Source organism: Mus caroli, unplaced genomic scaffold (assembly GCF_978045245.1).
Source record: "Mus caroli unplaced genomic scaffold, Mus_caroli_1 scaffold_1, whole genome shotgun sequence".
Classification (NCBI taxonomy): domain Eukaryota; kingdom Metazoa; phylum Chordata; class Mammalia; order Rodentia; family Muridae; genus Mus; species Mus caroli.
The window spans coordinates 55,809,158-55,826,429 of NW_028227256.1; the positions used below are offsets into that span (position 1 = coordinate 55,809,158).

General features: G+C 41.0%; 1 protein-coding gene across 3 annotated transcripts in view; it reads right to left on the bottom strand.

Moving 5' to 3' along the window:
• Positions 1-17,272, bottom strand: part of Trak2 (trafficking kinesin protein 2) — a 65,549-nt gene that overhangs the window by 23,088 nt on the left and 25,189 nt on the right. For all 3 annotated transcript variants that reach the window (XM_029480070.2, XM_029480072.2, XM_021166246.3), the window contains exons 2-4: positions 13,874-14,162; positions 9,891-10,085; positions 1,938-2,014 (exon numbers count right to left, since the gene is read on the bottom strand). In XM_029480070.2, coding sequence (XP_029335930.1) covers positions 1,938-2,014; positions 9,891-10,085; positions 13,874-14,006 — 405 coding nt within the window. In that variant the 5' untranslated portion in view covers positions 14,007-14,162. The remainder of the gene's footprint in view (positions 1-1,937; positions 2,015-9,890; positions 10,086-13,873; positions 14,163-17,272) is intronic.

Sequence of the window (17,272 nt, forward strand, 5' to 3'; positions counted from 1 at the left end):
GAGCATCTGGCTGTTCTTGCCCAATACCCAGGTTTGGTTCCCAGCATACACCTGGTGGCTACAAACCATCTGTAATTCCAGTTCTAGAGGATCTGACACCCTCTCCTGACCAGTGCAGGTACTTCACACATACAACCAGACAAAAAAAACCACACACACATGTTAAAACCCAAAAAACCTTAAAATTTCCACAGGCAAATGTAAGCTCAAATAACAACAGCCTGAGCTGGAAGTACAAAGAGGAGATGCTTCAGACTGTGGGTGGTGATGGAAATATAGCTTTCTCAATGGGCAGCTGAGCTTAGACTGATTACCAGCAGGACAACTTAAAAGTAACTTTCTGGGGGCTGGAAATATGACTCAGTGATTATGGGTTTGTACTGCCCTTGCAGAAAATCCACATCCCAGTTCCAAACACTCATATAGGCAGTCCACAACCACTTAAAACTGACACCTCACACCAGTCAGAATGGCTAAGATCAAAAATTCAGGTGACAGCAGATGCTGGCGAGGATGTGGAGAAAGAGGAACACTCCCCCATTGCTGGTGGGATTGCAAGCTTGTACAACCACTCTGGAAATCAGTCTGGCAGTTCCTCAGAAAACTGGACATCGTACTACCGGAGGATCCAGCAATACCTCTCCTGGGCATATATCTAGAAGATGTCCCTACCGGTAAAAAAGACACATGCTCCACTATGTTCATAGCAGCCCTATTTATAATAGCCAGAAGCTGGAAAGAACCCAGATGTCCCTCAACAGAAGAATGGATACAGAAAATGTGGTATATTTACACAATGGAGTACTTCTCAGTTATTAAAAACAATGAATTTATGAAATTCTTGAACAAATGGATGTATCTGGAGGAGATCATCCTGAGTGAGGTAACCCAATCACAAAAGAAGTCATTAGATATGCACTCACTGATAAGTGGATATTAACCCAGAAGCACAGAACACCCAAGATACAATTTGCAAAACACAAGAAAATCAAGAAGAGGGAAGACCAACGGGTAGATTCTTCATTCCTCCTTAGAATAGGGAACAGAATACCCATGGAAGGAGTTACAGAGACAAAGTTTGGAGCTAAGACGAAAGGATGGACTATCCAGAGACTACCCCACCAGGGGATCTATCCCATAACCAGCCACCAAACCCAGACACTATTGCATATGCCAGCAAGATTTTGCTGAAGGGACCCTGGTACAGCTGTCTCATATGAGGCTATGCCAGTGCCTGGCAAATACAGAAGTGGATGCTCACAGTCATCTATAGGATGGAAACAGGGCCCCCAATGGAGAAGCTAGAGAAAGCATCCAAGGAGCTGAAGGGGTCTGCAACCCTATAAGTGGAACAACAATATGAACTAACCAGTACCCCCAGAGCTCGTGTCTTCTAGCTGCATATGTAGAAGATGGCCTAGTTGGCCATCACTGGGAAGAGAGGCCCCTTGGTATGGCAAACTTTATATGCCCCAGTACAGGGGAAGGAAGGCCAGGGCCAAGAAGTGGGAGTGGGTGGGTAGGGGAGCAGGGCGGGGGAGGGTATAAGGAACTTTTGGGATAGCATTTGAAATGTATATAAAGAAAATATCTAATAAAAAACAAAAAACAAAAACTCCAGCTGCCAGGATTCACAGCCTTCTGTGCCCAAGAGCATCGTTCCCCATAGTTAAAAATAAAGGCTTTTTAAACAACTGCTTTATCCTAATACAAGGAGGTCAGACGACACTATATATGCCAATCCACCCACATCAAAATCATGAGCTTCAGGGGCCCTTCTACTCAGGATGCCAGCTAGTATATCACTTATAACAATCAATGCAAAACAGTCTAGAGAACAGGCTGACCATCATGTTTTATCTCTGCAAACCCGACACATTCCAAACGACCCTCAAGCTTTAGGTTTTATACCAGAGAGAGAAAAGATACATGCCTACCTCTGCCAGGAGATGTGTGACCATGTCAATGTCATTGTAGGTTTTGGTCATCTGCTCCACTCTGTCTGTGCCTAGAACTAAGACAGTTAAAAACAAGTTACTTTAGGAAGTAACTGGGACCAGAGGAACCCAGGCACCCAGGAACACCACCCAACCAGTGGCACGAGTTTCTTCAGGTCTGGACCGGTGCCCTGAGCAGATCTTGGATTCAAACTCCACAGCCAGTCCCACAATACCCAGAGGAAGCTCCATTCCCAGGCTCTCTACTACGCCCAGGATCCCAGGAGCTTGGTCACACCAGAATCTCAGGGTCCCAGGATCACAGAGACAGCTGGATTCTGAGGAGTTTTGACACAACCAAGATCACAGGAAGGACAGTTCTACTCAGATATAGCCAGGGCAGGTAGCACTAGAGATAAATCAGATGGCGGGAGGCAAGCATAAGAACATAAGCAACAAAAATCAAGGTTACTTGGCATCATCAGAACCCAATTTTCCAACCATACCAAATCATGGATCCACCAATAACACCTGAAAAGTAAGATTCAGATCTAAAATCACTTCTCATGACGATGACAGAGGGCATTAAGAAGGACATAAATAACTTCCCTTAGAGAAACATAGGAGAGCACAGGTAAACAGGTAAAAGAGGAAACACAAAAATCCCTTAAAGAATTACAGGAAAACGCAATCAAACAGGTGAAGGAAATGAACAAAACCACCCAGGATCTAAAAGTGGAAATAGAGACAATAAAGAAATCACAAAGGGAGACAGACCTGGAGATAAAAAACCTAGGAAAGAGATCAGGAGTCACAGATGCAAGCATCACAAACAGAATACAAGAGGTAGAAGAGAGAATCTCAGGTGCAGAAGACACCATAGAAAACATTGACACAACAGTGAAAGAAAACACAAAATGCAAAAAGATCCTGACCCAAAACATCCAGGAAATCCAGGACACAATGAGAAGATGAAACCTAAGGATAATAGGGATAGAAGAGAGCCATCTTAAAGGGCCAGTAAATATCTTCAACAAAATTATAGAAAAAAAAAAACTTCCCTAAACTAAAGAAAAAAAAATGCCTATGTACATTGTCTTAGTTAGGGTTTTACTGCTGTGAACAGACACCATGACCAAGGCAAGTCTTATAAAAAAAACAACATTTAATTGGGGCTGGCTTACAGGTTCAGAGGTTCAGTCCATTATCATCAAGGTGTGAGCATGGCAGTATCCAGGCAGGCATGGCGCAGGAGGAGCTGAGAGTTCTATGTCTTCATCCAAAGGCTGCTAGTGGAAGACTGACTTCCAGGCAACTAGGGTGAGGATCTTATACCCACACCCACAGTGACACACCCATTCCAACCAGGTCACACCTATTCCAACAAGGCCACACCTTCAGATGGTGCCACTCCCTGGTCCAAGGATATACAAACCATCACATTCCACTCCCTGGTCCCCATAGACTTGTTCAAAAACATGAGTCTATGGGGGCCATATTTAAACATAGCATAATGCAAAATGCATTTAGTCCAACTTTCTAAGTCCTCATAGTCTATAGAAGTCCCAACAATGTTAAAAGTCCAAAGTTCAAGGTCTCTTCTGAGATTCATTCAACTTAATTAACTGTAATCCCCAAAGCAAGGCAGGAAACCAGCTGGGCAAACTCCAAACTCTGCATCTCTATGGCTGATGTCAAAGCGGTCTTCAGATTTCCACTCCTTTTTCATCTTTGTTGACTGCAACAAACTGCTTTTCTCCTGGGCTGGTTCCACTCCCTGTTAGCAGCTTTCCTCAGCATGTATCCCATGGCTCTGGCATCGTTAACATCTTTGAGTCTCCAAGGCAATTTCAATGTTACAGCTTCTTGTTTCAGTGTCTGGAATTCCACTTGATCTTTTGGAATCCTCCTAAGGGCTTTCACCACTTTTCCAGCTCTGCCCTCTGTAGCACTCTAAGCTCAGGTTGATCCACTCCACTACGGCTGCTGTTCTTGGTGATCATCCCATGGTACTGACATCTCCAATACACTGGGGTGTTCCACTCCAACTAGGCTTCACCAATAGCCTCTCATAGGCTCTCTTCAGGGTGCCAAGCCTCAAATCCTTTACATGACCTCTTCAGTCCTGGGCCATCAACTACACTGAGGCTTCACCTTCTCCAATGGCCTTCCTGGGCCTCTCACAGTGCTAAGCCTCAGCTTCTCTCCATGATCCCTTCATTCCTTCACAAGCAGTACCACCTGAGTGACTCTTACACATTGCCAAGTCCAGCTGCAGCATGAGGTACAACCTTGGGTATTTCTGAAACAGCTTCTTTGTGTCCCAGAAAACAATTTCCAGAAGATTTCACCTCAGTGATGCTGGTCTCTTCTTAATCACTGCTAATTCCTTAGCTCCAGCTAACCAGCATCAATTGTCCCAGTAGTTCCTTCCATTCTTAACTCTAGAGCTAGAGCCACATGGCTGAAGCAGCCGAGTTTTGCTGCTTACAGGAATTAGAACATGATCCCCTTGTACTATTACATTATCACTAGCTTTATGTTTTCTAAATCCTTCACTGCCTAAGCTTGGCTATCCTGGTTCTTGCTCTGTAGATTGACCTTGAATGCAGAGATCAGCATGCCTGTCTCATGGGATTAGAGGTGTGTACCACCATGCCTGGATTTAATTTAGCTGGGTAGGATCTTGCCCCAAGGTCCCACTCCCTTAATCTGTTATCTCCTAGAACACAGGATTTTGCTCCATTTCACTTCCTGGTACTCCTTTAATACTCAAACCATATATTTTATATTTTTCCTTTCTAAGCTTGCTATGCTTGTTCAGACTTCTCTTTGTGAGACTTAACCAGAGAACAGAGTCTCTGCTGGGCTTTTTTGAAACTTCCTTTGTCAATGCAGTTAATTCAATTAATCCAATTCTCTTCACCTTAGCCTCAGACAGACTTTTCAGACAAGGGCAAAAAGTAGCCACATTCTTCACCAAAATACCACAAAAACAGTCTTTATGCCACAGACTGAAATTCTTCTCCTTTGAAATCTCTTGAGCCAGGTCAACACAGTTCAAATTACTCCCAGCAACAAAGTCTTCCATATTCCTACTAGGATGACACAGTAAGCCCCATTTAAAGCATTCCACTAAGTTTCAAATCCAAAGTCCAAAAATCCACATTCTTTCAAATAAAAGCATGGTCAGGCCTATCACAGCAATACCCCACTCCCAGTACCAACGTCTGTCTTAGTTAGGGTTTTACTGCTGTGAACAGACACCATGACCAAGGCAAGTCTTATTAAAAAAAAAACAACATTTAATTGGGGCTGGCTTACAGGTTCAGAGGTTCAGTCCATTATCATCAAGGTGTGAGCATGGCAGTATCCAGGCAGGCATGGCGCAGGAGGAGCTGAGAGTTCTATGTCTTCATCCAAAGGCTGCTAGTGGAAGACTGACTTCCAGGCAACTAGGGTGAGGATCTTATACCCACACCCACAGTGACACACCCATTCCAACCAGGTCACACCTATTCCAACAAGGCCACACCTTCAGATAGTGCCACTCCCTGGTCCAAGGATATACAAACCATCACATACATATAACAAAAATAACAGGGAGTAACAATCACTTTTCCTTAATATCTCTTAACATCAATGGACTGACTCAATTCCCCAATAAAAAGACAGAGACTAACAGACTGGATATGTAAACAGGACCCAGCATTTTGCTGCATAAATGCACCTCAGTGACAAAGGCAGGCACTACCTCAGAGTAAAAGGTTGGAAAACAATTTTCCAAGCAAATGGTTCCAAGAAACAAGCTAGAGTAGCCATTCTAATATCGAATATAATCAACTTTCAACCAAAAGTTATCAAAAAAGAAAAGGAAGGACACTTCATACTCATCAAAGGAAAAATCTACCAAGAAGAACTCTCAATTCTGAACAACTATGTTCCAAATGCAAGGGCACCCACATTTATAAAAGAAACTTTACTAAAGCTCAAAGCACATTGCACCTCACAGAATAATGGTGGGAGACTTCAATACCCCATCTCAGCAATGGACAAATCATGGAAACAGAAACTAAACAGAGACACAGTGAAACTAACAGAAGCTATGGACCAAATGGATTTGACAGATATCTATAAAACATTTCATCCTAAAACAAAAGAATATACATTCTTCCAAGCACCTCATGGTACCTTCTCAAAAATTGACCATATAATTGGTCACAGAACAGGCCTCAACAGATACAAGAAGACTGAAATAATCCCATGCAGTCTATGCACCATGGCTGTCTTCAATAACAACAACAACAACAACAACAAAAACCAGAAAGCACACATACACATGGAAGTTGAACAATGCTCTACTCAATGAAAACTTGGTCACGGAAGAAATAAAAAAAGACATTAAAAGCTTTTTAGAATTTAATGAAAATGAAGATACATCATAAAAAAAAACTTATGGGACACAATGAAAGCAATGATAAGAGGAAAAACTCTTAAGTGCCTCCAAAAAGAAGCTAGAGAGAGCTTACACTAGCAGCTTGACAGCACATCTAAAAGCTCTAGAACAAAATGAAGTAATACACCCAAGAGGAGTAGAAAGCAAGAAATAATCAAACTCAGGGTTGAAATCAACCAAGTAGAAACAAAAAGAACTATACAAAGAAACCAAACCAGGAGCTGGTTCTTTGAGAAAATCAACATGATAGATAAACCCTTAGCCAGACTAACCAGAGGATACAGAGACAATATCCAAATTAATAAACTCAGAAATGAAAAGGGAGATATAACAATGAAATATACCTTAAAACAATTACTCTGTCTGCTGAATATTAACAGTTGAAAATATTAAAATTATGGTCTACAAACATCATGGAGATAGTATTGATAATTTTTCTCACTGTGCTTGAAATTAGCATTTTCTTAATGTTTAACTTCAAAGAATTTTTGCTATTTTGAAATTTTAAAAATATACTTAACTGAAAAAGTAATTTCTCTCCTAGAAACACTAATAATCTTTTTTAAGTAAACTGATTGTTAGACGATGTACACAGATATATATATATATATATATATATATATATATATATATATATATATATATATATATTTCTGTACTGGCTAGTTGTGTGTCAACTTGACACAGGCTGGAGTTATCACAGAGAAAGGAGTTTCAGTTGGGGAAATGCCTCCACGAGATCCAGCTGCAAGGCATTTTCTCAATTAGTGATCAAGGGGGAGGTCCCCTTGTGGGTGGTGCCATCTCTGGGCTGGTAGTCTTGGTTCTATAAGAGAGCAGGCTGAGCAAGCCAGGGGAAGCAAGCCAGTAAGGAACATGCCTCCATGGCCTCTGCATCAGCTCCTGCTTTCAGACCTGCTTGAGTTCCAATCCTGACTTCCTTGGTGATGAACAGCAGTATGGAAGTGTAAGCTAAATAAACCCTTTCCTTCCCAACTTACTTCTTGGTCATGATGTTTGTGCAGGAATAGAAACCCTGACTAAGACAATGTCTTAATGATTCATTTTTAATATTTTATGTTTTTTACTATGCTTAATTCCCAAAGAATATTTTGTATGTTTTGAAATAATTTAGTATTCAACATCAGATATAGGATCCTCAATTATGGATAGTATTAAATTTCATTAATGATATTTTTAGGGTATAAAAGGATATGATTATAGAAGTTGAACAAATCTTTTATGTATTACTTGATTCTCAAAATACTCAATATTATTAATATCTTTGATGTATAAAATGCATTTAAATAATAAAAATTTAAGGAAAAAAATTGTTGGAAATCTTAAAAAACAAAAAAGGCAAAAAAACAAAAAACAACTCTATAAGCTTTAAAAACATCAGAAATCTAAATCACTCATAAAAGTCCAACATATCCACAAACCCACAGAGGGTTTATAGAAGTCATTGTGAAGAATGAAAATACACATGGAAAGAGAAAAAGAACAAGTGTTCATGTTGCACATAACCCTAGATACAGCACCTTTCTGAACAAAGCACACACACAATAAACTGAGAGAGTACCAGTGGTCCCCAGGCCTCCTAGACCTGACTACTTCTGCCCCTCGGGAGGTAGGTCTGGTTCACTCACCTCTGAAGGTGGGAGCTGAGGAGGGGAGGGATTAAGTCACCTCCTTTATACTCTAACCAATTCAAGTTACTGATGGGTTATGCTGCTACCACAGAATTCAATTACAAAGTCCTCACAAATTTAAAACTTAAGATACAAAGCGAAATGGTAATACAAAATAGTTTTCCTGTGAAAATTTTCCAGAAAGCATCAACAATAAGAGCAACACTAAATGGACCCAGTATGGTGTATACACACACACACGCAATAAATATAACAAAAATTATAGAATAATAAGTTACGAACTCATAGAATAAGAGGGGATCCAGGAGTTGAGGGAGTTACAGCAAGGGATGGAAATAACATAAATCATTACTCGTGTGAAAAGCTATAAAAACATTCAAAAATTTTAAATAGAAAAGATAACCTTGAATGCCTTGATTTAACTTACTTCAGCTATTTTAACTATTATGGGCAGAAATACAACCTTATTTGGCCTTCTTGATATTTCAATTCAAGTTTAAACTCACTCTCTTGTTTGTTTCTCTCTCTCTCTCTCTCTCTCTCTCACACACACACACACACACACACACACACACACAGAGAGAGAAACAGAGAGAGACAGAAGAGGGACAGAGACAGAGAGAGGGAGAGAGAGAGAGTTAGTTAGGTCTAAGAAACTGCTTGGGTTCTAGAAAATTGCCATTCAGAGCAGGTTAATAATTACTAAAAATAACCATTAAAAAAAAAAAGAGGAGAAGAAGAAACAATCACTCTTCAATAACCTGTCATTAAAAGATGGCTGAGTTGGCTAAGGCCTTGTTGCCAAGTCTGATGACCTGAGTCTGATCCCTGGAACCCTCCTGGTGAGAGGAGGAAACCAATTCCCATAAGTTGCCTCTGACCTCCTCCACACATAAATGATGGCACCCCTCCCTACTATAAATAAATAAAATGTAATTTAAAAAAAGGCTAAAGTGCTCACTGGGAAATGTGTAAGACCTGAGGTAATCTCCTAAGTAAGTGAAATGATAGGAGTTTCACAAACAGACCAGTGCTGGGATCAGAGACTACATATTCTAACAGCTACTATGTACAGTACATTTTTACACTGAATAAGTAGTGAAACAAATTTTTAAACAATCCGAAAAGGAAGCCAAACTAAAATTCCATGGAAATAGGGCTCTGTATGTGAGGCAAGCTTGGCTCAGTCGTTCGTCCTCTGGGGGCTACTGAGTAAAACTGAAGATTACCATGTAGCTCGCATGTGTTTCTCCTTGGCATGATGGGAAGTATTCAGAAGCCTGCCTGTAGTCCCTAGCACATAGGTGGTGGAGGCAGCCCAATCAGAAGTTCATACCAGAGACACAGTATGTTCAAGGCTGCCCGCCCAGGCTACCTAACACCTTGTCTTTAAAAGATAAAATGCAGTGTACTTATGTATCTAAGAACTGTGCTCTTTAAGGAATGGCATAATTCCTGGGACTGTGTTCAATAAGGAAATATGGGAACTAAAAAAGCTAACACTCAAGATACCAAAATACTAGGATAATAAATGTTGGCAGACAATATACAAATATACAATTATAGATAATTGCACTACTTTTTAAATAGTTCTCCTCTCTCCTCACCCTGAGGAAATTGTCAAGTAAAATGTTTGCAATAATCTTTCTCAGTCATAAGCATGGCAACAGGTCGCTCAAACATAACAGCTGTAATCTCTCCTGTCAGGTCAGGCCGAGCAAACGCAGGTGAACACTGAACAATGGCTTCTAAATGCTGTTTTAAAAGGCTAAATACCCCTCATCTTTAGTTTCATGCACAAACTCTGGACAGGCTGAAAACAACAAACAAACAAAACAAACTCACTCATGTAGCGGAACGTCTCTTCAGCAAGGACTGGAGAGAGGGTCTCAGACGCATCCTGCTGTTGGTGTGATGACTGTGCCCAGTCTTGGTTTTCATAGAGAAAGAGAGAATCTACTCTTAGCTTATACTGTGGCAGCTGTTCTTCTAGCAAGTTCACCAGCTCGACTTCAGGGAGATCCTCGTTGGAGCAGACATCTAAGAAGGAAGAGTCCCTATAAGTGAATCTAGTATGTTCCACTTATCAAGCTGTAGTGAAAATAGTTCTTTGAAAGTAGGCAACCAGATAAATGTTGGACAATTTCATTTTTTCCCTGATTTTTGTATTAATATATTCTAGTATCTCAGTTTGCTTTTTAGATTGCTCTGAAAAGAGAACTTATAAAGTAAAAATCATATTAATAATTTAAATTAAATGCTGCCTAAAATATATTGCTTATTGAATATAAGCATGTTTTTGAATTTTAAAATGAATCAGAATATGTTTTATTTACTTCTTTTTAGAACTATTTCAGTCTATTTCAGTTTATACATTTGGGGTTAGGAAAGGGAACAAGAAAACCAGAGGAAAACAGTCAACTCATAAGGGATAGAAACTATATTGTCTTTCGTAATAAAATCTGGACTTTGTGAGAGGACTCTTCAAAATCTGGAAACATTACATCTTAGTGTATTTTCACAGCATGTAGACACAGGAGGATCATTAACATTTACTAAGCACTGCAAGTGGAATACATATTTTATCATTTTTACTCTTGAAGACGGATATATGTAAAGTACTAAGTATGTAAGAAGAAATATGAAATTGGAGCCCTTGCATTTGGTGTGATGCATGGGAAAGCCCCCCTGACCTGTAAGTCAGCACCTGTTTGAGTCTCCTGAGTGAGCTCTGTACATCCCATGGGACCCTGAGGAGGCCATCTGACTTCTAGCCTCCATTCTTCCATCTGTAAAACTGAGAGGATGACTGGAGGTACTTGACCTCCATGGCGGTTGTGAGAACAAAGTGATAATCTATGAAAAATACTTATATTGTGAGATAATGCCTGGCTTTGGTGGAGACACCACCTAAAAGGGAATTTCCTGTCTCCTTCACCTCTCACCTCCTCTTTGAAGTTCCTCCTGCATGGTGCGTGACAAGAGCTTTGCCACTGAGCCCTTGCCCTGGCTTAGCGCTCTTTATTACTGTTTTACTGCTGAGTCTTTAGACCTTGTGGTGGAGGCCAGTGTTAATCGTCAACTTGGAGAGTCTACAGTCACCTGGGAGACAGGCCTCTGGAAGTGCCTGTGCAGTGGCTCCCCCACAGATTCTCACACAGTGTCTCTGACATACCATGCATACTTCTATCCAGAGCCTAAGTTCTCCAGGTGCTGCCCACTGTCCTGTTTGTCAGACTTAATATTTGAAAGTACATGGGCTTTGGCATCAAATTTAGTTTCTAAATCTGACTCCCCCAAGCATTCCTGATGGGATCTTAGATACATGACTCATCTCTCCTGAGCTCTTATTCCTCACACATTTGCAAAATGAAGAGCATCATCTATTACACCCGGGGCTGTGCTTGCCACAGAGTAGATACCCACTGAATACCGCTGATGTCACTAGTCTCTTACACACTGGCTCTGAACATAGTAGCGGCTTTCTTATGTGTCTGCCCCGGCTTCATGTTTACAATATTACCAAGCACTAAACACCTTCCAAATTTAGTGTTTACAAAGAAGAGGTATCTCTTTTAGCACAACTAAAATACTAGGGCTTAAAAGAGAGGAAGTAGAGGGTGGCATACCCACCCTCCTACAGCCGGAGACCTGGCAGCGCTCTGTGGGTAGTATAAAGAAACATGCTCTAGCTGGCAAAGAACCAATTTAAGAACACATACCTTGAAAAATCACATTTCTATTAGTAGGCCTGAACTTACAAAGGACAATTTAAAAAGTGCAATACAAAGGCTGGCACTATCACACATCTCCATTCATCCAGAAGATAAGCACTGGCTTCATAACCACAGAGGAGATGCGGTCCATTTAAGCCTTAATTTAAGGAACCCACAAAACTATTACAGAGAGCCCTGAGAACGTATTCACAGTTGTGATTATGTCCATTCTGCTTGCTGCACACACGTTACAGACTGCCATTCTAGGCCTCCCAGAGAGACACTGACTACAAACACACGCAGACGGGGTGCTGCAGGACCCAATGGCAGTGAGATCCGGAGCAAACCATCACTGCTGATGTCCTTCCCACTCACTCCCTTCCAGGTACACTGCCTCCACTTAGGTCCAGGGCCTCTCTTTGGTTTTCTTAAATACGACTTCAGAACCGGGCTACCCTGAACACACTCAAATCGTCCTCTACACTGTACTCCTGTGGCTCTCCAGAATAACACACACACACACACACACAGCTCTACTTCACTGAATACCTGAGGCAATCAAGCTAACTCTAGAATAAAGAATACTAAAATATGAGCCCATGTAAAGCAGATGAGACACAGTCCTGGAATAAGATTCTTATCGCCAGATGATTTCTCAACACAAAATTAAACTACGGAAAATCCCTTATATAGAATATATCAAGATCACATAATTCAACAGGATTTCACATAATTCATATGATTTTTACATAGACTGCATGAATTTGTAAATGGGCAATAACTGCGCATGAAAGCACACTCAGTGTCATTAGTCATCAAGCAGATTACAGAAATGGTTCAAAGCAATGGACTGACCTTACCAAGTGAACATGGTGTGAGGCAGCAGCCAGCAGGGCAGAACCTACAGCCTTTGCTGGTCTTAAAGACAAGTTTAGTCAGAACACGATCATACTTATTCTTTCATGGTTAATCTATGACTGCTTTCCTGTTACAATAGCAAAGAAGGTTAAAAAAATAATAATTTTAAAAGCACAAATTAAAAAATCTTGTGGGCATAGTGACACATGCTTTTTTGTTGTTTTTTTCAAGACAGGATTTCTCTGTGTAGCCCTGGCTGTCCTGGAACTCACTCTGTAGACCAGGCTGGCCTTGAACTCAGAAATCCGCCTGCCTCTGCCTCCCAAGTGCAGGGATCAAAGGCGTGTGCCACCACTGCCTGGCCGACACATGCTTTTAATCCCAGCAATTAGGAAGCTGAGTCAGGCAGGTCTCTGTGAGTTCAAGGGGTACAAAGAGAAGTACTATCTGGAAAAACCAAAGAAAGGAGAGAGAGAGAGAGAGCGAGCTATGTTTGGGTCAATCAGTAGATATGTTTGGGTTAATCAGTAGAGGCTGAGAAACTGTTTTGAGACTGTTTGAACCTTGAAGAAATGTTGTCTCTCTAGAGAATCTGTACTTGGTGCTACGTGAGAGTGTGCAGCTAGAACTAACCTTGGTCCTAGGGTACTCCTGGCAAACCTGTGGTTCTTACTTTGTTTAAGGGTAGCCAAGGACTGAGATCTGTGCTCATTGTCTGCTCTCAGGGACAGCAAGGGCAAGATAACTTTGGTAGCTGGAACCTTTCCCAGCCTCAAGTAACCTTGTATAATGTTTGAATAAGGTAACTAGAGTGAGCTGGCTGAGTGTCAGTCTTTTCCAAGAAGGCTGAACCCCTCTGCTCCTTTGGAAAATGAAGTCTGGTCCTTATGGCAGCACAGCAAGCTCTCTTATGTTCTTTTATTTATTTTTTAAAAATTATTTATTCTTGCAGATATAACATCAAGGGCCTACAACTTTGTCTTCCAAATCCATAAGTCAGTGAGCTAGCTTACAAGTCCTGCTCACAGGGGTTCAGTGGATATATGGGAGGCAGGCACAAAGAACTGCACAGAAGGCAGACTTTGCTAATGTGAGAGGAGACAAGGATGAACTGATTTAAGTCACTCTGTCTCGGGTCACCAGGCTGCGGAGGGAGGCTGGGGTTTCATCACAGCAGGTCATGCAGATCAGACTGAGGAATTTGCACTTTGTCCTGTAGGAAATAGCACTTCAACACTATCAAAGTGAACTCACCAGTGATGCTCTCCGAGTCTCTATGATTGCTACTCATGAGGTTTGCTTCACCTGTTCGTGATTTGAAAATGGCATTCTGGGATTGACTCATGCAAAATCCTTTCCTGCTTTGGTTGAAAGGGGCAGCTTTCATAGGAATCGCAGTAAAGGAAATCCATTAAGCCATTTAGTAAAGAAATGGGCGTGGTCATATGGATATTTTCTATAGAACAGATTTTCTTCGATGAATCAGGTGACATCTGCAGCTGTAAGTGCTCTCATGTGGTTACCAATCCTGGACAGTCATGGCCTAAAACAAAGAACAGAGAGGGTGGTCAGAATTCAGCATGCTCTCTAATAACAGGACTCTAATCACCTGCCATTAAAAATGTTTTTCTAAGATATACACAACAACATGAGTAAACCTCAATGCAATTAGGTTGGGTCAAAAAAGAAAGAAAAGAAAAGAAAATCAGCTCATGGTTTATGATTGCATTTTTGTAAGACTTCTAGGAAAAAACCCCGCCACCACCAATATATCTACAGTGCCAAAGAGCAGATAACTGGCTGGGTGAGGGAAGGACTTGGGCACAGGAGAAGAGTTTGGGAAGGACACATGTAGCCCGAGTGATGGCTTCAAACATGCATGAATGATGCCAAGTGTAATCCAATTCCACAGCTGAAGCATGATGTCAGCACATGTTACATTTCAAAATGGCTCTACATTTTTATAGAAAAATCAACTCTTTACTGCAGTGCCCTATCATGGAGAACTGCAATGCAGTGCAGCAGCGCACAGGCCTGGAGGCACATGGAGGCACATGGAGGCACAGGCATGCCAGGCCTTTATGCTGTATGTAGAACAGTGAAACGCTACCTGAAGGCAAACTGCGACGGAGGAACCATGTACACGACAACCCAAAAGCAAATAATGTAATAACTTAACAACTGTAGATAATAACCAATAAAAGAGATGAAATGGAGTAAGTTGCTCGGCTCTGGCCACTGCTGGCACTTGGGTCATTTGTGTGGCCCACACTGAATGAACCTTAACAACACTTGCCCTGTCCTGACTAGATGCTAGCAGAATCTCCTTTCTAGGCCTTCTCCTAGATGCAGCAGGCAAAATGTCTCCAGACACCAGGCAAAACTACTCCTGGTGGAGATCCACTGATAAAAAAGAAATTCAGCATCACTCAAATATTTATCTGCTGGACCATGAAACTTAGCTAAGCTTTACTCACTATTGGATAGACAGGGCCTAGAGAAAAGGCTGATTCAAAGCTCTACCGATAAGTGTAAATTGCTATAAGGTTTTAGAAAGGCTTTCCCAATGTCTACCAAGCTTTCGATGCACAGGAACTGCAACTCAACAATTCTACCAACAGAATTCATACAATGGAGATATTCACAAAGCATGCCCAGACATAGGGACAAGAATACCCACACAATACTGACTTTTTTCAGAAGCACACATGCAAGTGGAATGTCCATAATGATATGTTTCAGTAATGCATACATGTAATGCATAATGTTTGGTAATATGCATGAAAGGAGTCAGAGTCCAGGCCAGGAACATGTCATCCAGCACTCAGGAGGCTGAGGCAAACGACAGTGAGTTGGAGGCCAGCTTAGGCTACAGAAAAAGTTTCAGGTGAACCTACACAACTTAATATGACCTAGTTTCAAAACGATCGAAGAGCCAGGCATGGTGGCACACTCCTTTAATCCCAGCACTTGGAAGGCCAGAGGCAGGCGGATCTCTAAGAATTTGAGGCCAGATAGTACTATATAGTGAGACGTCATAAAGACATAAAGAAACATCAAAACAAAATAAACAAAGGTTGCAATGCAATGCATTTATATATATATATATATATATATATATATACACACACACACACATGTACATATATGCCTACTTAAAACAAAGAACAGATCAGGAACTTATTCAGCTGGGTGTGGTAGTGCACACCTGCAATCTCAACACTAAATGGGAAGAGGCAGGAGAACCGTGACTTCAAGGCTCCTGTGAGAGATGGGAGTGGAAGGAAGGGGGTGTTCAGTGCTAACTAGATGCTTTGCTTTGCATAAAGACATCTGTTGAGCAGTCATAGCTGCTTCTGTTAGGGCTAGTGCATCTTCATGAAGTTGTGTCTTATGTCTAAATAGAGATCACAGAAAAAAACAGTCAGTGAAGAACAGAGACACAATTAGAAACACGAGGGATGCAAGTCTCCGAGACAAAGTGAGCAACAGAATTAGAGGAGTCAAAGGGGAAATTAGGCTTAAGAATTAAGTGACCTTTTGGAAAACAATGTAATTCAACAGTTAGGCCTCAAACCAGGCTGGTAAACAAATTACCAAGTAAGAGAGGCGTTTAGTGAATACAGATCAGAATTTCCCATTACCTAGACTTTCAGATTTCCACAAATTGGCACACTTTAAAAACTTCTGTGGCCACTGGCACAGGATTTCCATTTCTGACGGTTTCTATTACCCTCCTTTCCTTTTGAGATTTTATTTTTATTTAATGAATGCAAGTGTTTGCCTGTGGAAGAGGGCATCTGATCTCCCTGGAACTGGAGTTATAACAACTTCGAGCCGCCATGCAAGTGCTGGGAACTGAACTCAGATCCTCTGGAAGAGCAGCCAGTGCTCTTGACTGCTGAGCCATCTCTCCAGCTTCATTCTTTTTATTACTTCCTAAAACTTTTTATAAAAACCCAAACCAAAACCCAGAATAAGCAACAGTCCTTTTCCTGCAAAAAGCTTGCTTGCATAACAAAAATTCAATTTTTCTATAATTGAATGCTGATAATTTTAATAAATACTTAACATTTCTTTTACATGTACAACTATTTTACTGGAATAAGTTTGCAATTCAGTAATGTGGATTAGCCAGTACAATACTAAGCAAAGCTCACAATACTTGTTAGGTACCATGACTCTCGTCATCGAAGATCATTTTCAAGTTCTAAGGGCACTCTACTGTATATACTTGGGTTTCCCCATAGTATCTTGCTATTCAGAATTGTGATTCCCAAACCAACCACCACAAAGGAAACAGAAATGTATTTGGATGAAACCAATAAAGATTTACATCCTGAACTGGAAAGGAAGAAGAAAGAAGCCTTCTCTGGGTATAACACATCTAGGAACATAGATGAAATGTTAATGACACTCTGTCAACATCTGTGATTTTTCTATGTTGTGTTCATGTCAGAGAAACATTTTAATTAATCTCTTCTAAAGTTAAAAATACCCCAAACCTGGACTTGAAATAAAAGTTAGAATCTAGGGGCGCAGGAGGTAACTCAGTCAGTGACAGCCTGCTATGTAAGCCTGAGGAGGAGGCCCATCAGAAAGCCTGGCATAGTGGTACTTGCTTATAATCCCAGTGTCAGGAAGGCAAACAAA